The 27,606-nt window shown below is 40.6% G+C and overlaps 1 protein-coding gene across 1 annotated transcript; it reads left to right on the top strand.

Annotated features, from left to right (window-relative positions):
* On the top strand, window positions 1–24,070 carry arhgap28 (Rho GTPase activating protein 28). The gene is made up of 15 exons (XM_014339712.2): window positions 1–43; window positions 3,686–3,833; window positions 3,904–4,124; window positions 4,355–4,463; window positions 8,255–8,604; window positions 8,755–8,917; window positions 17,328–17,419; window positions 17,866–17,943; window positions 19,003–19,156; window positions 19,240–19,322; window positions 21,321–21,530; window positions 21,600–21,722; window positions 21,973–22,100; window positions 22,257–22,294; window positions 22,377–24,070. The coding sequence occupies exons 2-15, from the start codon at window positions 3,686–3,688 to the stop codon at window positions 22,457–22,459; spliced, it is 1,980 nt and encodes a 659-aa protein (XP_014195198.2). The 5' UTR covers window positions 1–43; the 3' UTR covers window positions 22,460–24,070.
* Window positions 24,071–27,606: the final 3,536 nt, after the last annotated feature.

The following is a 27,606-nucleotide window of genomic DNA, read 5'->3' on the forward strand; positions in this document are numbered from 1 at the left end:
CATGTCTCCACGCAGAGAGGATCGGGAAGCATACTGATCCGAGGTGAGTCTCTTTTTTCCTGTTTTTGCTCTTGATGCCTGACAGTGATAAAGAACGGTGTGATTATTGATAGAAAATGTACTGGTTGTTAAAGATAGTCGGCCTGATATAAAACAGATCCAGTCTGAGGAACAGTTCCACTTCAGTTCCAGAGCCACTTGAAATTTAGAAATATTGAAATAGATAGAAAGTAGAACTCTGGTGAGTGTTTTGGACTCTGGGCCTATTTATATTATTATTATCATCAAAGCTATGACAGAAGTCATAATCGAAACTGAGTCGAAACTGAGAACAAATGACAGCAAACTGCACTAGCTTGTACTCAACCCATCGAAGTCCATATTTTTTATCACTCTGCACGCGGAGTAATCAGGTCAAATTGTCTTATGACCTGAGTGAAAACACTTAGTTCTTGATGCTGTGATTGGCCAGCAGCATCCATTTCCTCTGTCCTAATGGACACACAACAGTTTTAGCTTTAGCACCCCACCCTGTTGTCCCTCGAGAACCAAAACCATTAGCCCAAGGTACCCCTGACACACAATGAAGGCCCCTCAACCCCATCATACACACACACACACACACACACACACACACACACACACACACACACACACACACACACAAAGATCAATATATGGAAAGAGGCTGACTTCCTTCTTCCTTTCTTCATACACTTCATAAATATATAATGTGAGCTCAGCTTCATTCCACCAGCAGCCACAAACTCTGATATGATATAAATACAGATATAACATATATAACTGTCTTATGTTATATATGTCTTATAATTAACTAAAATAAACTTATTAAACTATAAAATGTGTGTTGTTACAAATTCTGTTACATACAGAGAAAATACAGTCACAGGTCTTTTTGTCAAGTATACTTGTTCAGCTGTTCTTCAGTGCAAATAACTAAACAGCTCAATGCATTTAGTCACAAAGTCATGAAAAACCTGCAGAAATGAAAAACTAAGGATCAAAATGAGGAAGAAAGGGTTGGTTGTCGGTGCAGGATATACTGATTTGAGAATTTCAGATACATCTGATCTGCTATAGGATTTTTTTCACAGAATCTCTAGGGTTAATGGGGACAACATGCCAAACCTTAAAGCAGACTGGTTACAGCAGCAGATGGCCACATCTGTCAGCCATAACACGAGCTCACCAAAATCAAATATCAGAAGATTGGAGAAATGTTGCCTGGATGAGTGTTGATTTCCGCTGGGACATTCAGATGATATGATAAGAATCTGGTGAAAACACATGAAAGCACTGATCCGTCCTGCCTTGTATCAACAGCTGAGGCTGGCGATCGTGGCGTCATGTTATGGGCGATATTTTCAGAGCACAGTTGATGTTGATTTAAATGTCCCGCCATGTTATTACTTTTTTCAAGTAATGAGTAAAGTAAGGGATTACTATTGCAAAAAAGTAATTTGATTACTGTTACTTTCCCATAGGCGTTACTGCGTTACTAAACTGTGATTTTGTTTGTCATGTTGTCTCATGACCAATGTTCCCTCTAAGCTGCGCACGTGCGCAATTGCGCACTGCTGGCACGTCTCTGCGCTCAGAAAATCTGCATTGCGCACAAAAAAAAAAATCTAACCTGAATTGAAATTAAAATAAATACTTTAACAATTCTGTTTTGCAGTCAGTAAGTGACTGGCTGCTCCCGTATGGGATTAGAACGATGCCACCTTATCCCATGGTCCAGCCAATGATGCGATTCACATATACGTCCGTATTCGTCCTTATGTGCCGACACCAGTGTTTTAGCTAGCAAAGCGGCGTGGCTGATGTGGAGTGAAGCCACGTTAATGACAACGTGTACAACCATTGGAGATGTGAGCAGGACAGACGGAACAATTGACGGAAAAAGTGTGGACTTTACACCAGTTTTTAAATTGTGTTGATCGGCCACGTAAAACCAGAGTTATGATAAAAATATCTGCAATGTTTGGTTTTCTTCCTGAATACTGTCGTCGTTTATATTTACTGCGGGAAGAAACGGTAAAAACTGAGTTTTATAAGGAAAACCTCAAAAACACTCTCAGCAAAAACAACGCCAAAAAAACCCCCACCCTTTCCTATTGGTTGAAAAATGAAACCTGGTTGACCAATCAAAAATGATATGGCCGGTACCTCTGCGGTACCGGGCAAAACTCCGACAGCCCCACTTCTGCTAAACAGGTGAAAATAGACTCAGAGCAACAGGACTTAGTGCTACGGAGCCCCCCAGGGGACATGGGAGAAAAAAAAATTAGGGAGGAAAAAAAAAAATAAGACGGACTTTTGCGAGATCTCGCAAAACTTTTGCGAGCGCTCGCAAAAGTATTACGAGATCTCACAAAAGTATTGCGAGATCTCGCAAAAGTATTGCGAGCGCTCGCAAAAGTATTGTGAGCGCTCGCAAAAGTATTGCGAGATCTCGCAATAAGTATTGCGAGCGCTCGCAAAAGTTTTGCGAGATCTCGCAAAAGTTTTAGCTGCATTCTTCGGAGGCCGCCAGCTCGAAGCCGACCGGGAGGTCGAGGCACGATGTGCCGGGAAAGCGGTGTTCCTCCCGGCTGTAGTAGGTCTCGACCTCCCGTTAGCTTCGAGCTAGTGGGTGTCAGATCTCCAAAAACGTCGGAGCTCTTTTGCAAATATGTGATGTCTTGTAAACCGAGCAGGTATCTGACGTTTACACAACTACATTCACGCCTCAAAATATCTTAAAAGTGTATTTTGTGACCCAGAAAGAGTAATATTACAACTAAGTAGCTGCCGCCATTGTTGGAGTTTTGCGAGATCTCGCAATACTTTTGCGAGATCTCGCAAAAGTCCGTCTTAATTTTTTTTTTCCTCCCTAATTTTTTTTTTTTCCTCCCCAATTTTTTTTTCTCCCATGTCCCCTGGGGGGCTCCGTATAGTGCTGCTAAAAGTTTGATTTTATTTATTTTTTTCTGTTTCACTTGCATCTATTTGAAAGAGTGAGTGTAAACACAAAAGAATGTTTTATTGTATAGCTGGAATATACAGAAAATTCAGTGTTAAATGTTAAACAAATGTCTTCAAGTCAGAGACTGCTGCATATAATTACATTTTTGCTTGATGCAATGTACATAAAGTTGAAAGATTAAAATTAATAGAACAATTTTTAAGAAGCAATTTTTTCATTTGATTCAATTCAAAAAATAGAATTGGGCTGAAAGGTCTGTTGCTTTATCACGTATTCAGGTTGTGTATCATGTTTTTATAAAGTAACTAAGTAATAAAGCAACTAATTACTTTTGAAGATAAGTAATCCATAAAGTAACAAGATTACTTTCTTGGAGAAGTAATCTGTAATTAGTAACTAATTACTATGTTCAAATGGTCACAGCCTATCTGAGTATTGTTTCCATCCATTTATGTGGCGTTCTTCTGATCACTGCTTTTCAGCAGGACAACATACCAGAATCACAAAGCTTAAAATATCTCAAACTGGGTTTTGGCACATGTCAATAAATTCTGTTGGCAGCGTGGGAAAGTTGGAGTGATAAAGCTTTGATAAGTTTTTAACAAGATAATACTTTACTTATGTCATATTTTGAAATTCTAATAGTCGTAAAATAAAAAATTATCTCTGTCTGGCTGGCACTTTTTTTTTTACAAGATGTTGTCTTCATCTACCACCTCTAACTCCACCACCTCTGACCCCAAACATGTTGCCCTGGAGACCTACTGGAGGGAAGTACACAGCATTGAGGAAGAGAAGGATGGGGAAGAAGAAGAGGAGGAAGATGAGAGAAAGAGTATGGATGGTATGTCAAACTGACAGCTGAGTCAGATGTCATCTTACTGTTCGGATCCTACGTGATTTGTTCCTTTTAGAGGTGGAGCTTGAGGAGGCGTGGCTGACAGATGCGGGGTTGGCTTCCCTGGTGACGGGCTTGCCATTGGCAGATGAGGTGCCACCGCCAGCTGAGGTGCTGCTGTCCACTTTGACACATCAACAAGCAACCACTGTGAGGAAGAGGCTGGATAACTATAACGAGACACTGAAGAAGAGAAACAGACAGCCAATCAGAGATGTCCGGGATATCTTCACTGAGGTGGGACACAAACATAGAAATGCATTTTATATTAAATGCAAAACAAATGTGCAACACAGATGTAGAGATATTTTATGAAATTGTATAGTCGACCATACGTTTTAGAATATCACAGCAATTTAGATTATAGTCATTGTAAGAAGCTGTGTGTCTTAAAATAATTCCTGGGAAATGTTGGGGCAATAGAAAAAGGCTGTGATCTGCATTTTTTCCCCAACTTTTTGTTCCAGCCTGACGACCCAGCAGACAGATGTGTGTACCCCCACTCCCATCATGCTGAACCACCACCAAGTCGATACCACACCACCACCAAGACCATTCGCCGAAATACTTCCAGAGGTGCGTGTCTGCTCACCTATAAGTGATTCCTGTGGTCCTTTGCAGAGGTTGGTTCTTTATATATATCTTTATTTATGCTAGATGCCACCCAGGGCATAGCAGATGATTTATGGTTTTATGGTCCTTAGTACCTCTGATAGACACTGCACTGTTGTGTGTGGGTTTGGTCTATTTTTTTTTTTTTTTTGGTCTATTTAGTCACATTTCTAAACAGTATGAATACAGAGTAACCTGAAGAATATTAGGTTTGGATTAGATATATATAGATATATAGATATAGATATATATAAATATCTATATCTATATATCTATATATATCTATATATAGATATATATAGATATAGATATATGTATATAACTGAACATTTAGGAAGATCTCCTGAAAATCATCTTTTGTCTCACAGTTTCTTAATTACATGCAAATTTACAATAATGGATGACACTGCGTCAGAGTGTCTCTGAGAAATAACTGTAACTAATGTAACTAATTATAATTTCACTACTATTTCATTCAGTGCCTAGTCCCAACATGCAGAGTAGCTGCTTACACTTACTCCCACAGAGGTCACTTATATTAATAGTGCTGTGAAACAAATCAGAGACATTTGACTCCTTGTGTAATTCACACATGAATTATAGCATGTAAGCTGGACAGGAAGAGTCATTTTATATAGTGTATGATGTCGTCTAGCATGGAAACATGTCGGTTACTGTATAAAAAGCTCTCAGGAAAAATAGGACTACTCATTTTTTTGTATGTATATATTCTCTGTTTTCCTCCACAAATTTTTATATTATTTACAGGGAGTGCAGAATTATTAGGCAAATGAGTATTTTGTCCACATCATCCTCTTCATGCATGTTGTCTTACTCCAAGCTGTATAGGCTCGAAAGCCTACTACCAATTAAGCATATTAGGTGATGTGCATCTCTGTAATGAGAAGGGGTGTGGTCTAATGACATCAACACCCTATATCAGGTGTGCATAATTATTAGGCAACGTCCTTTCCTTTGGCAAAATGGGTCAAAAGAAGGACTTGACAGGCTCAGAAAAGTCAAAAATAGTGAGATATCTTGCAGAGGGATGCAGCAGTCTCAAAACTGCAAAGCTTCTGAAGCGTGATCATCGAACAATCAAGCGTTTCATTCAAAACAGTCAACAGGGTCGCAAGAAGCGTGTGGAAAAACCAAGGCGCAAAATAACTGCCCATGAACTGAGAAAAGTCAAGCGTGCAGCTGCCAAGATGCCACTTGCCACCAGTTTGGCCATATTTCAGAGCTGCAACATCACTGGAGTGCCCAAAAGCACAAGGTGTGCAATACTCAGAGACATGGCCAAGGTAAGAAAGGCTGAAAGACGACCACCACTGAACAAGACACACAAGCTGAAACGTCAAGACTGGGCCAAGAAATATCTCAAGACTGGTTTTTCTAAGGTTTTATGGACTGATGAAATGAGAGTGAGTCTTGATGGGCCAGATGGATGGGCCCGTGGCTGGATTGGTAAAGGGCAGAGAGCTCCAGTCCCACTCAGACGCCAGCAAGGTGGAGGTGGAGTACTGGTTTGGGCTGGTATCATCAAAGATGAGCTTGTGGGGCCTTTTCGGGTTGAGGATGGAGTCAAGCTCAACTCCCAGTCCTACTGCCAGTTTCTGGAAGACACCTTCTTCAAGCAGTGGTACAGGAAGAAGTCTGCATCCTTCAAGAAAAACATGATTTTCATGCAGGACAATGCTCCATCACACGCGTCCAAGTACTCCACAGCGTGGCTGCAAGAAAGGGTATAAAAGAAGAAAAACTAATGACATGGCCTCCTTGTTCACCTGATCTGAACCCCATTGAGAACCTGTGGTCCATCATCAAATGTGAGATTTACAAGGAGGGAAAACAGTACACCTCTCTGAACAGTGTCTGGGAGGCTGTGGTTGCTGCTGCACGCAATGTTGATGGTGAACAGATCAAAACACTGACAGAATCCATGGATGGCAGGCTTTTGAGTGTCCTTGCAAAGAAAGGTGGCTATATTGAGATGAGAGATGAGATAGCCTTTATTTGTCAGTTGCAGGTCTTTTGCCCACAACCGAGATGACAGACCTTGTTCCTTCCCATTCCCTACAAACAACCATTTAATTAATAAGAGCAAGAGAGAGAGACTGGATGCAGGACACTATAAAGTTAAAAAGAGACTCATTTACATACAATACAAACATCACATTGGGGAGACGGGTCAGGCCAGGTAGCGAGGAAAAAAAACATTGAAATGTGTAACACAAAAGGATAATACAGGAATGCACAGATATCAACACACCATAACACAATAAACACAGACAAGCAACATGGGAAAGAGTTCCAGTGTGTACATCTGATCTGGGACCGCTGCAATCTTTCGACTGCGCCTCCAGCTGACCCGATGTCCACATCATGGGGGAGGTAAGCGTTGGAGGTGGCGTTGGATCCGGGGTAGGGCGGGTGATGTGTCAGTGAGTGCTTATCAGTATCAGTATATGTATGTGTGTGTGTGTCTATAGTTCAGCTGAGACAGTGTCCTTCGCCCTGCCAGGCTAAGTAAACAGTCTTCCAGCCAACCCAGGTGGCCTTGCATGGAATGGGAAGGAACAGACTCAACACAGTCGTTATCAGGGTGTTGTTGTTCGGCTCCAGCCTTGAGCTGGCGCCGAAGGGGTAGCCGGGTTATGATGGTAATTGAGAATTTCAAGCTGTTTTTTAACACTCCAACACTGGTCTCTCAGTCTCCCGTTAATAGCTGCGAGCTTCTCCGTGATGTTATTAGCCGTCGATTCTGTGGTCTTGTCACTCTTTTTGCTCACATAGCAGATTCTGAGACCTCACGACCGCAGCCAATATTGGTCGCTGATTTGTTTTTGTTTTGTTTTTGAATGTCAGAAATGTATATTTGTGAATGTGGAGATGTTATATTGGTTTCACTGGTAAAAATAAATAATTGAAATGGGTATATATTTGTTTTTTGTTAAGTTGCCCAATAATTATGCACAGTAATAGTCACCTGCACACACAGATATTCCCCTAAAATAGCTCAAACTACAAACAAACTACAAACTACTTCCACAAACATTCAGCTTTGATATTAATGAGTTTTTTGGGTTCATTGAGAACATGGTTGTTGTTCAATAATAAAATTATTCCTCAAAAATACAACTTGCCTAATAATTCTGCACTCCCTGTATAAAAGAAGTTCCATAGTAAGTGGGACTCTACATCCATACTTGCCACCAGGCAGTTGAAACTTTCATTCAACTTTCATTGGATCAGGTGACTGAAGCATCCCTAGTTATGCTGCTATTGCCACGGGCTTCAGGGGGACCTTCTATGATGCAGTGAACATTTTGTTTTTGTGTTCTGTTGTGCTTACATTTCACTTTTGCATGTCATTAACTTTTGTCTTCTCTCCCATTGCATGTGTTCTGTCCTCGTCTTTCAATGCTCTCCTCTTCCTCACACGCCCCAGGTCGGTCAGAGCAGATGTCTGTAGCTAAGCCTGGTTGTTCTTGTTAAAAAGGAATCTTCCTTCTCACCATCTCTTCATCATCCTCCAGATGGCTGTTGTGTCAATGCACCATATAAATAACTCTAGCTGTGTGATTTGAACAGATCTGAAAAAGGTTTTAAATGATTTGCAATTTGCTAGTTTTATTTGCTTTTGACATCCGAGCATCCCAGTGTTTTTGGAAACAGGATTCTATTTCTGCAAGAGATTTTGTTTGTTTTTTCTCTTTACCTGCTGAGAGCTTTATGCTTTGTGACTTTTACAGTACGACCAACTCTACCCGTGTTGGCTGTTGAAGATCAACTACCAGAGCACCCCTCACCCCCCTCAAACACAGACTCTCTGCATCACGCAAACTCTCCAGGAAACAAATGCTCTCCGACACATGTCATCGACACAAATGTTCTGACACACGCACATTCTCCAACACACACTGACTCTCACAAATATACCTCTTCCCCTCCTCACACACACTCGTCCCCCGTCAGTCAATTGATGCAACCTGACTGGGTGCTGCGGGACTCTCCATATTCAGAAGGTGTGGCTGAGCACAAAAGGGGCAAGGCTTGTTGGGACTGTTTACGTTTCCATAGAGACAACAACAGTGAGCTGCAGGTGAGTTTGACCTGCTGCATGCTGAGAGAGGTCTTCCAGTCAAATCTGATTGCTTACAACACAGGAGGCTGCTAACAGATGCAAAAAAGAGTGTGTGTGTGTGTGTGTGTGTGTGTGTGTGTGTGTGTGTGTGTGTGTGTGTGTGTGCAGTTTGCATCTATCCCTCCCTCTCAGGGTCTTAGCTGTGCAGGCGACCTGTCGTCACGTGACCTCACACAGCTGTGTTTCATCTCGCACATTGAGCTCACAACCTTCCTGATGACTCTGGGCATCCACACCAAACGCACACGTCCTCCACGCTGCAGGAACCGGGGTGCGTTTCTTTTTTACATAATGATCTGCATTCAGCTTCACAGCAAAGACTTTATAGCATTAGGATATTGGAAAGCTATAGCGAGTGATGTTAACACTCTTACTGATTAACTTAAGTTTCGCCAATATAATTATGCATTTTTAACATGAACACAAAAAGTAATGTGGAACTAAAAACGGTACATAACCAAAAAAACAAGATCCAGATCCACATAACAAAGAACATCTCTTCAAACCATTTTTCCTGGATTTCCAAATAGTTGTTATTTTTACAGTAGATGGTGCGTCATCATTTGTCTTACACCATGGCTCCTTATTGTTTGCAGACAATTTTCAGAGTGGATACAGCAACATTACATTTCCAGTGTAATCAGTGAGAGAGGCAGACATGAAACCGATGTGGAAGTGGAGTGCATCTACTCCACAAGCATAAAAATAGATAAGTTTACTACTATTTTTATTTTTTTCACGTAAGGTGTATGTATGTATTTTGCCCACAGAAAAGGGTCATAAAGTCCCCTTACCCCCAACCAGTCACAGCAGATGACTGCCCTCCGTGAGCCTGGTTCTGCTGGAGGTTTCTTCCTGTTAAAATGGGGTTTTTCCTTCCCACTGCCACCAAAGTAGTTGCTCAGAGGGGTCCACTGACTGGGTTTTCTGTGTGTTCTCTGTATTATTGTAGGATCTTTATCTAACAATATAAAGTTCCTTGAGGCAACAGATGTTGTTATTTGGCCCTATATAAATAAAATTAAAATATTTGTGTTTTATTTTTTATTTAAATGACAGCAACAGTCATAATTCTTTGTGATGTATACACTATCAGTCAAAGGTTTGAACAGACTTCCTCATTTAATGGTTTTTCTTTAGTTTCATGACTATTTACATTTTAAATTCTCACTGAAGGCATCAAAACTATGAATGAACACATACGGAATTATGTAGTAAACAAAAAAGTGTGAAATGACTCAAAACGTGTTTTATAGTCTCGATTCTTCATAATAGCCATCGTTTGCTTTGATTACTGCTTTGCACATTCTTGGCATTGTCTCGATGAGATTCATGAGGTCATCACCTGAAATGGTTTCCAGCAGTCTTGAAGGAGTTCCCAGAGATGCTGACTGTGGAGGCCCGGCCAGCACTCTGTTGCTCTCTGTCTTGGTCAAATAGCCCTTACACAGCCTGGAGGTGTGTTTGTGGTCATTGTCCTGTTAAAAAATAAATGATGGTCCAACTAACCGGATCGGATTGCCCAAACAAATCTCTTCTGCTTGTTGCTTTTCCTTAGTAGTGGTTTCTTCTACTTTGAGGAATCTATAATATAAGATATATTTAGAGTTATTTATCATTTTTTTATTTGCTGTATAACCCCATATATCTTTCTTCATATATATCTACAATGTAGAAAGTAGTAAAAATAGATAAAACATTGAATGAGAAGGCGTGTCCAAACTTTTGACTGGTAGTGTATTGTCATAGGTTTTTCTTGAAGAAGTGAATTTACCAAACTTAAACTTTTCTCTCCCTTTTTTTAAGATTTAGAGCTTACATCTTAATGCTTGCTGCTTGAAGCAGTATTGCTGTTCCTGTAGTATAAATGTAAAAGAAATGTCGTGTTAATTTTCATCTATAAATTACTGATAGTCCAACTTTATGTACTGAAATTGCCATCTGGGAGTTTCTAGAACTTGCCACCCTCATAAACTAACCAATATAAATCTGAAATTACACTATCATAACTACAAATACTCCAGAATTTAGAGTTAGAGAAAGCACTCTAGGTGAAAGTATCTTATGAATGTACTAGAATAACATGAATGACTCTTACCATCTTATCTTCTGTCCACACATAAAAATCAAATCTGGGTCATCTACATTTCTCTAAATTGACTACAACAAAACAGAATCATCCATCCTACTCCACTTATCCAAACATAATTTACATTTTTAAGCAACTTTTTCATATTAAATTGTACAATAAATGTACCCTGAAATGTTTAACAACAAAAATCATCTTCCCACTTACATGAAGCAGTACAGAATTATACCGCTCTGCACGATTTAATGTAACTCCCACGCAAAGATGTGTGTAGAAAATCAGCGGTCCTTAACCTGTTTTACCTCTGGGTAGGGATGCACCGATACTGGTATCGGGGCCGATACTGTAAAATGTGTGTGTACTCATACTCGTAAAAGTTAACCGATACCATGAACCGATACTAACTTATTTCATTAATCAGAGGGTGGCATGTCATTTTTGTTGTAGTTTTTTAGATTGGCCACTAGGGGGAGATCCCGCGCTAAACAGGCACAGGGTTAGACGAGTCAGACTGGCAGCTCCAGATAAAAAAGAGAAACTGGAGGCTGCTGTAGCTAGGCTAAACAAAATGTCAGCAGTGTGGAACAGCCAACTTTAACTCAGGTTTTGGAAAAGCGATGAAAAATGTCAAGAGAAAATCCACGGGCAGTTAAAATAACAGAGGCTCTGACTCATTTTATCGCTTTGGATGACCAGCCTATGCCAGTCGTGGAAAACATAGGATTCTTCTCAGCACACTCGAGCTGCGATATGAAATTCCCAGCCGCCCACACATCAGGGAGATAATGGTGCCAAAACTTTCTGAAGAGGTAAAGACGAGCAGTGTGTGCGCGATGTCAGTCTTTGGTTTAACGGCACAGTGGACTGATGATCCACGGGCAGATGGGGAGTTCGTACGTCAATGCCAAATACTTTCATTATTTTGTTTGTTTGTTTACAATATGGACACTCTGCAACAATTTAAAAGTTTATTTTATTCTCAAACCTTATTTGTATTTATTTTATTCCAAACAGAAGTGTTTATTTGTTATTCCGAAAGCTGGAGACAGTGCCACTAGTTCAGTGATATTTTGCTAAATTACAATGTGGAGACTCTGCAATAATTTAGCAGAAGTGCTTATTTTTCACTTGAAATTTTTTTGTGGTCATTTTTATTAAGATATTATTTATTATCAGCAGAGAATAAAATAAAATCTGTCTTCCAATTCATTGCATGTGTGTGTGTGTGTGTGTGTGTGTGTGTGGTAGAAGTATCGGTTTTTGTACTCTGTATCGGCAAGTACTCAGATCCAAGTATCGGTATTGTATCGGTTTGAAAAAATTGGTATCGTTGCATCCCTACCTCTGGGTCTAATGTTTTCACTACAAAGTTGCCCGGGGCCCGACACTGTATTGAATAAATTGATGTTGCTTTTGGTTTTATATATATTTAATAACTAAATCAAATCTACATCATTTTAATGGCTAAAACCTCGTCAAATAAACATGATGATGATATGATGCAATCTAATAATCCCAAAGAACCTGTACATAAAACAAAATGCCAGCAATTCATGGAACAAATCAAACTGCAAAGTTAAAAGGCTCAAGTCAGGATTAAAAACACAAAATAATTAATAATTCAATTTTACTAAAAGAGACAAGAAAAAAGAAAAAATAGAATAATGTGCTCATAAAACAAATACATTCAAAGTAATTTTCTAATTAAATGAATAAATAAATAAACTGTTATAAAATTTAAATAAAAGGCAAATGAAAATATAGCCTTATAATCTGTGAGTGAATCTGAAAGGTTTTTTCATTGGCAGAACCAGAAGTTATTCTTCAACAAACAGTCACAATAGGCAACTCCCCTTTTATGTTCAGCTGTTAATGAGACACGGGTCTGGGTGGAATGGGGGAAAGGCTCACTCTCAGAGCAGCTTCCAGTGTTGCTCTGAGTCTGGTTCAGGCTTTGGTCTTGGTTGTGGCCACAATGGAAAATCCTGATTTACACAGATATGCAGTTGTGTGTGGGACAACCTCATCAAGTCAAATCAAAATTTATTTATATAGCACATATTAAAAACAACAATGTTCACCATAATGCTTCACAGTCAGTAAAAGCTTGAGACAATTAAGACAAAACAATAAAACAGGACAACAAACAATAGGTAACAACACAACAAGCAAGAACAACCAACTAGTTAGAATCAAAAGCCAAAGTAAAAAGATGTGATTTAAAAGACTGGATAGACTCGGCTGTACGAATATGAACAGGGAGGTTATTCCAGAGTCTAGGTGCCACGGTTGCAACGGCCCGGTCACCTCTGGACTTCAGTCGAGACCTAGGTTGTGCTAGGAGCCTGTGTAGTAGTTCAGAAAGATAGCTGGGCGCTAAATTATTCAGATATTTTAAAAGTGAACAAAAGAATTTTAAAATCGATACGACATTTAACTGGGAGCCAATGTAATTTGGCTAAAATTGGAGTTATGTGTTCACAGATTCTCGTACCTGGTAAAAGATGCGCAGCTGCATTCTGAACTAACTGAAGCCGTTAAAGAGAAGAGTGTTGGAGGCCCGAGTAGAGGGAGTTACAGTCGTCCAATCTGGATGTAATAAATGCGTGGATAAGCGTTTCAAGGTCCTTTAAAGGAAGGAACGGCTTTGCTTTGAATATCTGACGCAACTGGTAAAAGCTGTTTTTTTTGGTGAATAAATCAGAGGTGAATAAATCTGGATATCATCGGCATAACAGTGAAAGGAGATGTTGTATTTTTAAGAAATTAATCCCAAGGGCAACATGTACAAAGAGCAGGACCGGGCACGGACCCTTGAGGCACACCACAGTAAATAGGGGCAGAAGCCGAGGAGTGTTGCCCCATAGCAACAGAGAACGACCTCTCTGAGAGATAGGATTTAAGTTAAAACCGTACTTTTGAGACCAACAACATGTTCCAGTCTTGATAGAAGAATGTTGTGGTTAACCAAAGCAGCAGTCAAGTCAAGTAAAACTAAGACCACAGAATATCCAGAGTCAACAGTTAAAAGAAGATCATTAAAAACTCTAAGTAAGGCTGTCTCTGTGCTGGGGCGAGGTTTCAGACCAGACTGAAACTTGTCATTAATACCATTTGCATCTAAAAAGGCCTGAAGTTGTTTTAGAACTACCTTTTCCAATATTTTGGAAATAAAAGGGAGTTTGGAGCTCGGCCTGTAGTTGGTGAGAGCATTTGGGTCAAGATTTTTCTTTTTCATAATAGGTTGCATAACAGCATGCTTAAAGACAGACGGTACACAACCTGATGACAATGATGCATTCAGCAGAAGTAAGATACAAGGACCAATAACATGTAAAGCTTCCTTAAAGAAACGAGAAGGAAGAATATCGTGCGGGGAACCAGAGATTTTGAGATGATCAATTATGTCTTTTAAAGCAGAATAAGACACTGGCTCAAACTGTTGAAAGACAGTCAAGCATTCAAAGGCTGGAACTGGGTCTAACCTTATAAACTGAAACTCTTCAAATAAGCCATAAAGTTGTGTCTCTCCTTTTTGCAGAGTCGAAGAGCGTATCAGGTCACATTTCACTGCGTGTTATATCTGTATAACCATGCACATGACAAATAAAGAATCTTGAATCATTCCTCTGCAGATGATCAGTTAGCTGTTTGACAACTACTCTTTCAAGAATTTACGAGATAAAAGGAACGTTGGAGATTGGCCTATAATTAGCTGGGTCAAGGGATGGCACATAGCGATTATTAGAGATAGTTTGGAGGAAGACATTACTGAAATTAACTCAGAAAGATCAATAGGAGAAAAAGACTAAATGGTACTGAAAGCAGCGGTACTTGTTGTTACATCTGTGAGATGATCATGAGTAATTTTTTCTCTAATGGTTAAAATTTTATTTGTGAAGAAGTTCATGAAGTCATTACTAGTTAACGTTAAAGGGATGGTTGGCTCAACCGAGCTCTGACTGTTTGTCAGCCTGGCAGTGACAGTGCTGAAGAGAAACCTGGGGTTGTTCTTATTTTCTTCAATCAGTGATGAATAGTAAGATGTTCTGGCTTTACAGAGGGCTTTTTTATAAAGCAACAAACTATTTCTCCAGGCTGAATGATGATCCTCTAAATCTGATCTTCTAAATTTGTGACACGCCATTTCCTCTCCAGCTTAAGAGTTATCTACTTTAGGGTACGTGTTTGAGAATTATACCAGGGAGTCAAGTACTTCTGATTTGAGGCTCTCTTTTTCACAGGAGCTACAGTATCCAGAGTCGTGCATAGTGAAAAGTTAAAACTATTAACAAGATAATCGACCTCTGTTTGAGTAGCCTTCAGGCACCTGCTCTGCTCTCTTTTGGTACAGGCTATTGAAGATGATAAAAGTGGGTGAACTGTATTCTTAAACCTAATTACAGCACTTTCAAAAAGACATCTACTTTGATGAAATCTATTTCCCACTAAACAAGAGAGGCTTTTCAGGAAACACTGTTTCAGTTTCAATTCAATTCAGTTTTATTTATACAGTGCCAAATTACAAGAACAGCTGCCTCAAGGCACTTTATTTTCTAAGGTAGACCTTACAATAATACATACAGAGAAAAGCCCAACAATCACATGACCTGGTATGAGCAAGCATTTTAGTGACAGCGGGAAGGAAAACCTCTGTTTTAACAGAAAGAAACCTCCAGCAGAACGGTTTAATGGAGAACGATTAAAAACACTGTCCTCACTGCTGGATCATAAAAAATATTTATAACAATGTTCTGTAATTATTATGTTTATTTAAACATTAATTAATAATTGGAACACAAAACCTTAAAAACTGCTTATTCCAGTATTGAATCAGGTTGGATGGACACATCTGGAAAACAAGAAACAGCTGAAATGAATAAACTGCACTGATACAAAAGGAGGTAAACCTAAACAGAAGACATGAGTTAAATGACTTTCAAAGTAAAACAGGAAGCAAGGTAGCAGGAAATGACTAAAGAGAAACAAACAAGCAGATATTACGGAGATTAAGATAATCTCTACTATAGTAATTAAAAATGTAAAATTAACAATGAAGACAAACTTTTAAAAAAAAAATCTCAAAAACAGGAAAACTCAGAATAAACCAACAAAACCAAGACCAATTTCTGATAAACACAAAGACTTCTTAATGTGAGATGTCCTTAATACCTTTATAAAGATCATTACTTTGCTTTCCACCCGGCACTACCACTAAACCAATAAGGTATGCATTTTAATACCCCAGAGCACCACAAGATGGGAGATCATGTCGTGCTTCAACATTAGGAAGTAAATTCAAGATTGTCCGGCTATATCGTTTTCGTTCAACCACTGCCCCGTTTCAACTACTAGTATCACCTCCTTCCTCATTTAGTTTTTTTCCTGTTTGTCACACATTTGTTTCAGATCATCAAACAGTTTTCAATATTAGACAAAGATAACTCAAGTATATATAAGATTGACTGGTTGTGCAATTCTTGGCAGCAAGAACTGCAATCAAAAATTTGTCATAACTGCTCATGATTTTTTTCGTCTCTGTGGATGAAATGTTTATTCTGTTTTTTATTCTGTTTTTTATTCTTGGTATGATGTTCTCTTTGTGAAATGCTATGTTACACAAACACAAAGACTTTAACTTTTCTCAGATATTTTCTCAAATTTTTTGGAGATCATCAAGATGTGGCAAATTTGAGACAAGCCTTTGTACTATTTTTGGTCAGCAGTTATTTTATCTTAGAACTTTTCCATAGATGCGTTCTACCTGATCTTTCTTATTGGTGAATCATGAACGCGCATCTTAACTGAGACAAGTGAGGCCTGCGTTTCTGTAGATCTTGTTCTGTTTTGTTTTTTGTGACCTTCTGGATGAGTGATTGATTGCACTTGGACTAATTCTGGTAGGCCACTCACTCCCAGGAAGGTTCACTATGTTGTTATTATGTTTTTAAACAGGACCAGGTAGGTTTGGATTAAAATTAGTTTGAGCTGAAACCTGCAAATGTGACTATATGCAAAAACACAGAAGAAATCCAGAAGACTCAAACACTTTCATAGCACTGTGTCTCATTACAATGGTTTAACTGTTTATGCATAATAATTTTGATAATCATCCAGAACCCACAACAGTTTTGCCCTTTGCAGCTACCTTATGAGTAAGTGTTCACAGTAAACCCATGTTGGCCTAGCCCATAGCAGTTTAGCCTTTTTGGGCTCCAAAAAACGTGGGCAGCCCATTGTGGGTTTGCCATAGGAAAACCCATACTGGTCCCCTTTTGGGTTAGCCCATTAAGGCCCCACAGTAGTTTGATCCCAAGAGGTCCCCTGATTGTCATGGTTTTCAATGGGCAACCCACAGTGGGATTGCTCACCGTGGGTGTGGTTTGCCCACCATGGGACCGAAAGAGCCAAACTGCCGTTGGCTCTATGTAGGCACATTTAACTTGGGACTGGATGGGATAAGCGATAAGGGCAGACCTGAAACTATTTTGCTGCTGAAAAAGCCCCATTAGTAAAACCCTGTACTAAAGGATGTATAAATTGTCTCTCAGAACACTCACTGTATGATTGTTTGTGTCTTCCTGTCCATTAGACAGTGGTGTGTTTGGCGTTCCTCTGAACACGCTGTTGGAGAAAGACAGGAAGAAGTTTCCTGGGGTCAAAGTTCCTGTCGTGTTCCAGAAGGTGAAGAACGTGTCCTTCTCTATGTCTAATGAAGTTTCAGACAGGGGATAGATTGCTGGCTTCATTACTCTAAAACTTATGATACTATAGTTTAAGGCACAATCATAATCTTATGTGTCTTTGGGAAGTTCAGGAGCAAAAGTGGGTTACTGTTTGGTCAGTAGTTCGATTCTTCAAGTAAGCAAATATTGAACCCCAAGCTGAAGCATCTCTTTACGTGCATGATGTAAAATGTTTAATGCTTATAGGAAACAGTGCTCAGAGTAGATAAGAGCTGTATAAGTATGAGCCCATTAGCATATGATCTTGGTGACCTAAAGTAGTTGTTTAACTAACAGCTAGCAAAGTTAGTTTACCTTTGTTTACATCTTGTTTAGAAATTTTGTGAAAATAAACAAACAACAGTAACCAGTCACACCCTCCTTTATGTGTGTGTATGCATGCAGTTGTTGTGTATCTTAGAGCAAACAGGCCTGTTGACTGAGGGGATTCTCAGAGTACCAGCATCAGCTGCTAGAGTCAAGGTAACACACACACACACACACACACACACGCGCGCACACACACACGCGCACACACACACACAGCTGTTTGTTTCCATACAGAATAGCTGTTGCCACTCAACAATAGTGCCACATCAGCAGTGGAGGAGGAGAAGTGGAAATCGGAAGTACTGTACTATTATATTATTAAAAACTGTGGTAAAAGCTGGCGAGCCAGCTGTGGTGCAGCGACACAACACACCATGTAACAAAAATGGGGAGGTGCGTGACCTGCAGAAATGTTCAACTTTGGCACACTATACCATTCCTGAGGCACGTCATGCACTGAAAGTCTACCTGCAAGAAGCGTCTGTTGTTGGTTGAAGGGAGTGTCAAAAACATGTGGTACAACCAGCCTGTGGGCTACTATCCATTATCCATTTGAAGAGCAAAGTTATTACACACAACAAGCTGAAGTGAAACCGAGTGTGAAAGATTACCACTGCAGCCAGTCTGTAATTTTTATCTTTGGTTATCTTTCCACATCTCTTTCATTCGCAGTGAACTGCCTGTCACTCCCTTCCCTGTTCCGTCACATTTGTCAACCAATCAACATTTGAACAGTGCATAGGTTCCCTGCCTTCAGCAATGCATAGTTAGGATGTTGGATGACTGGAGGTGCATCATCATGGGCAAAGCAAGATCAACATTCCCAGATCCTCAAACATGAACCTTAACCTAGCTCTAACCCGAAAGCCGTTCTGAACCCAACACTAGTCCTAGTTTTTAGGTAACAAACGAATGGTTATTTTCTACATCAAGTTGTTTTTCTCTTTAGATGATGCTTTAACATAGCATAGTACTAATGTCAAGACAGCAGCTAAGTGGTGTTTGTTTCTAGATTTTGAGATGGTCTAAACTCAACGTTGGTCCTCACAAAAGATGGACACACACCCTGACACACTTTAAAATGACTTTTTACATTCTGGAAAACTGAGTATGTCTGCCTGTGTGTATCTATGTCTCTCTGTGTGTAATACCTGTTTTTGTCTGATTCTCTGTCTGTATCTTTCTCCCTGCTGTCTATCTGTTTGCTTGCAGTGCCTTCGTAGAGAATTAGACAGGTGCTATGAGGGATTTGACTGGTCTGCGGTGAGACAGGTGGACGCTTCCAGTCTGTTGAAGCTTTTCATCAGAGAGCTGCCAACCCCTCTGCTGACACACACACACCTGTCCACCTACCGCTCTGTACTGAGTATGTGTGCACACATACAAACACACATTTTCATCATTTAAATGTGTTTGCATTACATGAAGTGTTTCTGTGTGTCCCTGCAGGTATCCCCTCTGAGCTCCATCAGGTTCAGGCCCTGCAGCTGCTGACGCTGCTTCTTCCAGAAGCCAACAGAGAAATTCTGAGAGTAAAGCTTCACCCAGACATTGTCTACACACACACAAATGAGACACACACAGAGTTCCACACAAACACAAGTGAGAGAGAATTGGGCAAACAGTGAGAAGCAGAAAGAGGGCAGTAAACACACAGTATACATATGTCACAGCCTAAGAGAGCATGGGACAGCACGTTATAGGGAATCTTTTAGTTTTACAGAAAATTTAATATCATTAAAATATACTCTTGTAAACTCATTTAAGTCTTCACTTAACCTTCATTTATCGACAGACAGACGATCAGCTAGGTGAGTGACTCCAGCAGATCCCAGGAACAACATTGGAGATCTCTGTCCAGATGAGTGCAGTCCTACGAACAGCTAAGAAAATGCGCAGGGCCCTCAAGCTCCCAGGCCTCATGTAGAAGACCTGAGCTTGACAGATAGACCGAGAGGTCCCCCACGCTATCCAAACCTACACACACAAACACAAACACACACTATATTGCCAAAAGTATTCACTCACTCATCAAATCATTGAGTTCAGGTGTTCCAATCACCTCCTTGGTCATAGGTGAATAAAGTCAAGCACCTATGCATGCAGACTGCTTCTACAAACACTTGTTGAAGAAAAAGGCTCTCAAGCGGTCAGTGAATTCTAGCATGGTACCATGATCAGATGCCACCTGTGCCCACAAGCCCAGTCATAAAATTTACATAAAAAACAGCAGATTTAGATTAGGTATATCCCTAGTCTTTTCACTAAAATATAATTTAGTTTTAGTCCAGATGTAGCCACCTAATTTTTGTTTTTGTCTTGCTTTAGTTGAGTATATATCTTTAGATTATAGTAGACTAAATCTGAAGTTGATTTAGGTCACCAGATTTTAAGGTGTCATTGTGTTGGTACAAGTGAGAGTTGCTCGACATGTCTCCATATGTCCACAGTTCTCTTCCTCTGAAACATTGACATTTTGTCACATTTTCTAACCTTACTGCACAAGATTGTTTCTTCTGGCTCACTTCCTGCCTTGTCTCAGAAGAAACATTTTCATCTCCTTTTTATTCGTGGACGAACGTTTCGATGCCTTTCATTCATTTTTATTCAGTTATTGTCTTGTTTTTGCTAGAAAAAAAGTTTGTTGATGAAAAATATAATAAAAATTAGTCAACAAAATTAATACTGCTACTAAATATTTGATAGTCATCTGTGCAGCGTCAATGGATGCTGAGGGACGTTGCCAATTTTCTAGTGAATCACTGCAGAGCTACAGTGATTGTTATGGTTTTCTATTATGAATACATTATGGATTTATGAGATTTATAAATCATTGCATTCTGGACCAAAGTGCAGTACTCACAGAAAAACAACTCATCAAAGAAGAGAACTTCACAAAACAAAACCCCTAACGTAAAACTAAACTAAACTGACACTGAAAACTAGATACTAGGAAACACTGCTTGAAACATGACGGGAGAAAACACAGTACAAAAGAGAGTAGGTTAGGTTAACCATCCAACAACAAGCAAGGGTAGGCTGAGGACTAAAATACACAGGTAGGATCACGAGAGGATTAGGAAACAGGAAGAAACACAGCTGGGACAAATCAGACATGATGCGACGAAGGAAGGCAAAACTAGATACACTGGGGTAGGAGACAGACTATCAAAATAAAACAGGAAATGCACCACGCACACACAGACACGGACTCAGAGACACGAGCTTAACATCACAATAATACTGACACAGTACAGAGGGAACATAAGGACAGGGCCTAGACAGGAGACATGACTGACTGGGGAACAAGAGAATAAACATGAAGACCTAGAAATCACAAACCCAGAAGAACTAGAGATCTAGAAATAAAAAACAGAAACCAAACCCTAATAGTCATGAACCCTGATGAAATCAAAAAGAAAAGTACAAAACCTAAAACACTGGGTCACCAACCCAGGACCATGACAGACTTTTTTTTTTTTTTAGAAATCACACATGGTTGCAAGAAAACCTGTTTTTTGTGGTTCCAGGCTCTGCTGGTCTTCCTCCGTATGGTGGTCTCTCATCAGGATCAGAACCGTATGTCTCTGTGGAATGTGTCCATGGTGATGGCACCCAACCTGTTCCGTCGTCACCATGGAAACAAGCGCTCAATTGCTAAACGAGATGAGATGGAGGAGGCAGTGGGTGGAGCTCAGCTGATCCGGCTGATGATCATTCACCAGGACTTGATTTGGACCGTAGGTTTCAGGACACATGCACAGTCTCGGTGCCCCTAACCCCCGATGACTTCTCGTTCTCTTTGATAGGTCCCCAAGTTTCTACTGTCTCAGGTGAGACAGATGAACCAGGTGTCCATTCAGAAACAGCTTGGCCTGAGCTGGACCAGTAGACTTTTGAGGAAGAAGAATGACAAGAATGAAAGAGATCAGGTGAGACAGAGACCAGGGCCAAGGAAGACAGAGACTAGGACCTGGAAAGACCAAGAACTGCATGAGATGGGCACCAAAACAAGGTGAGACAGAGAACAGATAAGAAGAGAGAGAAATCAGGTTTGATACAGGTCAGGACCAAAGGAGATGGAGTCCAGAATCAACTAAGGCAAAAACAAGGTTAGTCAAAGACCACAGGCATGCGGGACAGAGTCCGGGTTCAGCGTGCTGTCTGTTTGTGTCTCTGCAGATCACAGAGCTGTGTGAAGGTGTGATCAGAGTTCATGCTCCTCTACACACCAAGATTTCCATGGTGATACAACTTGAGGAACAGACAACAGCCAAGGACATAACGTCCCGCTTCGAGTGTGAGAACAGGTGACAAAATCTCTCTCTCACACATAGATGCACATTTATCCGACTTCTGTGAGGATCCATACCTATGGTCCCCACCTGTTCCCACACTGAAGGAAAATCTGACTTTTATTTACCATCCCTGTCTTTCTCCTTCTGTCTTTGTTTGTCTCTGATCAGTCCAGTTCAACATCTGTATGAAGTTGGAGGAAACATCTGTGAGTCACATTATAACATCATGATAAACACCTGACGGACTGGATGTTAAATATTAAAGCTGTCTCTCTGCCTGTCTCTCAGGTGAGCGTCGTCTTCATCCTGACTGTGTTCTGTTGGATGTTTACAAAGTTAATCCCCACTGTGATTGGCTAATTAAACCCTGACAACCTGTCTCAGAACCTGTTTCAAGTGTCTCACCACCTCTCTCATTAATGCCTCCCCACCGGTCGACACATGCACTACCACCTGTCTCATTGCCCTCACTCCACGTCTCAGCTCGTGTTTTTTGCTGTCACAAAAACACTGGCACCAGCCTCATCACATTTGTGACAATCTCTCCCACAAGTGGATCCAAACTTCCCTTTATCATGAACCACTTCCTTTGTGCATACAGCAGCTGTTGGCATGACATCACAGTAACATTGTCCTTTATCGAACAATTGTTCAGTCTGTTTTTTTTAATCTTTCTGAATTTGGTTTGTCCTGGCAGATTAGTTACATCTTCTCCTGCTCCGTTCTTTATTTACTGCTGTTGTTTCTGTACATCAGAACAAATGTGTTTATTAATGATGCTCATATTAAAACTTGAATATGTACTGATGGCAAGCTGTCTCCACCTGCTGGTCAATGTGTGTAATTAAAGATGAAGTCTTCTCTCTGTTTATCTGGAAAGCAACAGAGATGAATGTAGAGAACAATGTATGAAAATAGAGGATACACCAATAACATCAAATAATTTAATGTAAATAATAAGCAGACCATACAGTATATAATGATACATAATGTATCACTGAAATCAGAGCAAACACTAGGTTCAAATTACCACCGTGGTTTGTGGGCTCAACCTAGTCATCGAGGTTACTAACCCAGTTGCTGTGAGCTTAAAGATTCTCAGAACTACATGCATTCATCTCTTTTAATTTCTTACTGCATGACTTAAACTGACTTAAAACAGCGTTTTACTCCTCATTTGTTTTTTATCGCTTTAGACCTTTCAAGTAGAAACCTCTATCACAAAATAATTTGAAATAGGCCCAACATTGTAATATTAGTATATGCATACACTGGCATCCTCTTGCCCTGCCACCATCAAGTGGTGATCAGTCAACAGCTCTGTTCTCCTCTTCAATCAAGTGTACAAGAAATGCTGTAGAGCTGGTCAAATGTGATTACTAAATTTACTCACTGAATTGCAGCCTATGAATTTCTGCTGCAAGATAGACTTATGGTACAGGTATGGGCCTTTTTAGGCTGGCCATAGGCCTTCTTATCATCATCGGCTGAAAATCTCAAATCAGAGCAACAGCAAAAACTGTGGAGAATCCATAATCTGGTGCCTTGAAGACCATGAAAGGAGGCTAACGTGGATGACTGCAAAAATCTTTTCTTGGTTGAGATTTCCTTCACAACATCTAACCAAGTCCAGAACAATCTCAAGGAGGTCTACAATCAAGGCACAGCTACATGAAATGGAGATGGAGAAAACTGAGTGTTTACAACAAGGTGAAAACCTCAAAACCAAAGAACGCATTGGGTTTATTTTTGTGACCTGGAAGCAAAGTCTGTGTTTTATACTGACTGTGAGAAAAAAACAAGTAAAGGTGATGATCACATTCAATGCAGCTCACTTCATGCCGGTTTATTTTTATAGCAACAATTCACAACAACAGTTGCTTCAAGGTGCACTGAAGAGAGGTCCTCATACTCCACAATGCTGAGGGGAATGTCAGTGTTCTGAAATGTCCAAGCTGGAGCTATGATCACAAGCCAGAGGTCATTAGCTTAGAGGCCAGAGGACTTTTTTCTCTGATTAATCTCTGTCTCTCTCTCTCTGTTAGTGTGTGTGTGTGTGTGTGTGTGTGTGTGTGTGTGTGTGTGTGTGTGGGTGACTCTGTGTGTCTGTGTGTGTGTGATGTGTGTGGTGTGTGTGTGTGTGCGTGTGCAACAGCAGCAGGGGTAGGATATAGCTGAGTTATCTAAGCCGGGTAATTCAGCAGCATAAAAAAAAAATCACATGCCATGTAACCATGGTGACAGAGATGTTACCATAGTGATAATCTCACACATCTCATCTGGAAGCATTTTGTAGTATCACAGCACTTGTAGAAAATCGAGAGGCAGCATCGATCACCAAACCAGAACTAGATATGATGGGCTTGCTAAAAGTCTAGTTCCTTCAAATTCTTCACCATTTAAAACATTCGAGTGTAACAGCAACATTCATTAGGACTTTAGAGGACCTGCTGTCCAAGCCAATATTAAGGTGGCTAGAGTTCAACCAGTATAAACGATACAGTATTACAGTCTAACACAGATTCACCAAAGCATCATTGTCAGTGGCCAGAGGTCTTTACTACTTAGACGCCGGGCGGCGCATCGGGCAGCTAGTGATCTCCATCGATGTCGGTCAGCAGCGACTGCTTCAGCTTCGTCCCAGGCAATGTCGACAGTTCTCAGATCGTCCATGAATGTTCGACGCCATGTGGTCTTTGGTCGGCCTTGCTTTCACTTGCCAGTGCGTGGACGCCATGTCATGGCAATCTTAGCTGGGCGATGAGGGGGTAGGCGTAAAATATGGCCCGCAAAGCGGAAGCGCCTTTCTGCAACAACATCGGCTTATTCGGTCCCGGTAGAAAATTCTCAGGATTCGCCGCAGGCCACGTTGTTGAAGCACGTTCAGGTGTTGAATAATTGCACTTGTTGAGCGCCAGGTTTCACTAGCGTAAAGTGCAGTAGGGAAGACGATAGAGTTCAGTAGTCTGATCTCGACCCTTACATTCAGGGAGGTCGAGTTCCAAATAGGTTGGAGACGTCGCAGGACACCAACTGCCTTCCCTACTCTGGCGTCGACATCCCGATCAGAGACCCCGTCATTCGAGATGATGCTGCCAAGATATGTAAAATTCTCCACCTCTTCAGCACGTTGTTGGTTGATCATGACAGGAATGCGGGCACGTGCATAGCCAACTCGGAGTACCTTGGTTTTTTTGGCACTGATTCTTAATCCAACTTTCGTCGCCTCCCTCTGCAGGGCCGCGGTCAACTTTTGGAGGTCTTCCTGAGTTGAGCCCAGCAGGGCGATGTCATCTGCGAAGTCCAAGTCAGTGAGATTACGCGCTTCGTGCCAGGGCACACCGATGCCAGCTTGGTCAACTGATCGTCTCATGATGAAGTCAATTACCAACAGGAAGAGGAAAGGGGATAGCACGCATCCTTGTCGGACGCCAGTATTGATCTTGAAGAAGTCTGTGCAGCCGTCATCCGTCCGGACGCAGCAACGGGAGTTGGAGTAGAGACAACGAAAGGCATCTACAAACTGCTGAGGGACTCCATAGTGGCGTAGGATAGCCCATAGAGTCGGCCGGTGGACGCTGTCAAAAGCCTTCTCGAAGTCAATGAAATTAATAGAAATCTTCCTTTGGGATTCCAATGTTTGTTCAATGATCATGCGGAGGGTGAAGATTTGCTCGACGCATGACCGGCCACTCCGAAACCCAGCCTGCTCTTCTCGCAATTGTTCGTTCACTGCGTGTCGTAGCCGATTCAAAAGAGCGAGGCAAAACACTTTCCCGGGTACCGACAGCAACGTGATGCCCCGCCAGTTGTTACAGTCACCCAAATCACCTTTAGCCGATAATGAGATTCACTTGCTGTTTCCGTAGCAGTTGGAGTTTTTACAGGGTGGGGTTGCTAGCCCCACGCCCAACCCTCCTCCTTTCTCATCCGGGCTTGGAACAGGTGTTATGGCAGAGTTAGTCTTTATTGAGTCTTTATTGTTCCAATATTCTCATGAGATGCATTGTGCTCTGAATGCTCTGCATATGAGAAAGATGGGAAAACTCTCACATTGACAGTGGATCAAAAACATTGCAGAAATATATAAATTTAAAGCATATCCTAGTAGCAGACAGACAGGCAAAGCCATGTCCCATGGTTCCAAAACAGTGCACCAAGGTTGAAAAACAGCTTGCACTTAAAGATGGGCAACTACTGACCCAAAGTGAGCACCATAAAAGACTGGAATGTCAGTTTGGGAAAGCACAGCGCGACCAATTCAGAGGGTGCAGAACCTAAGTTAAATATCAAAAGACCTAGAAGAGAGAAAGCCAGATCTCTCATCACCACCATTACATGTTCCAGTCCAATTAAACCACCTTTTGAAATTTGAATGTGAGATAAAAGTTTTAAAGGTCACCTCAAAATATTTACAAAAACTTGATCAATGTCCCAGAAATGTAAATAATATGTATTTTGTTGTTGTTTTTTAATCTATCAGCTAAACATCAGAAGTTTAAAAGAAGAAAAGCAAGAGTCTCCCAAAGTATTTTATTTCCCTTTTTTATGGTAGTAATTGTATTCACTGAAGTGAAAAATTAAGTACAGAGTAATTTGGACACTGCAACTTAGTGTGACTGGGGACTAACGCTTTAGTGGGAAATTTACACCATAGCTACACTGTAACAGCAACCCACTCTAAAACCCTGAGGCGAAACTTGACGTGGACCTCCCAGGAAATCTCCAAGTCTACAAATATAGTGACTGTGTAGTACCGTCTATTCCTCCTGTGTAGGTCTGACTACCTTCTCCCATGCAGTTTATTGACATTTTAATAACATGCAAATATTTCATAAAGCTTAAATTTGAAATATGTTGGTGTTGGGAAAAATTATTTATTAGACATTGTACATTTATTGCGAAGTGAAGCTCAATAAAAGCTTATTGTTGTTAGTTTTAGCAATATTCATTCACTCCTTCATTTTTTATTTTTATTTTTTGGTCTGGTCATAGCAAAACAAGGCATATTAAAATAGAAAAAACTGTATTTCAGGCAAAAAGGGTGTAGGCAGAAATTATGCTTACATGAGTTATGAGTCAGCATCACCTATTTTAACATAATGTCCACAACAACAGCACCCTCCAGCGGTCATAGTAAACACAGCAGAGAAAAATATCTTGAGTGTGTGACGCTGTAACGGTGCCATGAGGTAAGTCTGTAATTTACCTGATAAACCAGGATAAACTTTCTGTTTTTTTGTTTGTTTTTTAAGATCACATAGTGACATTTTAGCCACTAATGGAACTTGTTTCTAATTAATTATTATAGTGACAGATGGTAGCTCTGCCGTTTTTCTAGAGTAATTCAAATGAATGCTGTAAATAGAGGTGTAATTACTGTTTGGTGTCCATCCATGCATTCTCTTCCAATTCAGGGTTGGAGCCTGTCCAGCTACCACACACACCCTGGACAGGACAGGGCTAATACATAGAGACTGACAACCATTCATACTCACACCTATGGGCAATTTAGAAT

The sequence above is a fragment of the Haplochromis burtoni genome, unplaced genomic scaffold (assembly GCF_018398535.1).
Source record: "Haplochromis burtoni strain Fernald_Lab_line unplaced genomic scaffold, NCSU_Asbu1 Contig_309, whole genome shotgun sequence".
Lineage (NCBI taxonomy): Eukaryota > Metazoa > Chordata > Actinopteri > Cichliformes > Cichlidae > Haplochromis > Haplochromis burtoni.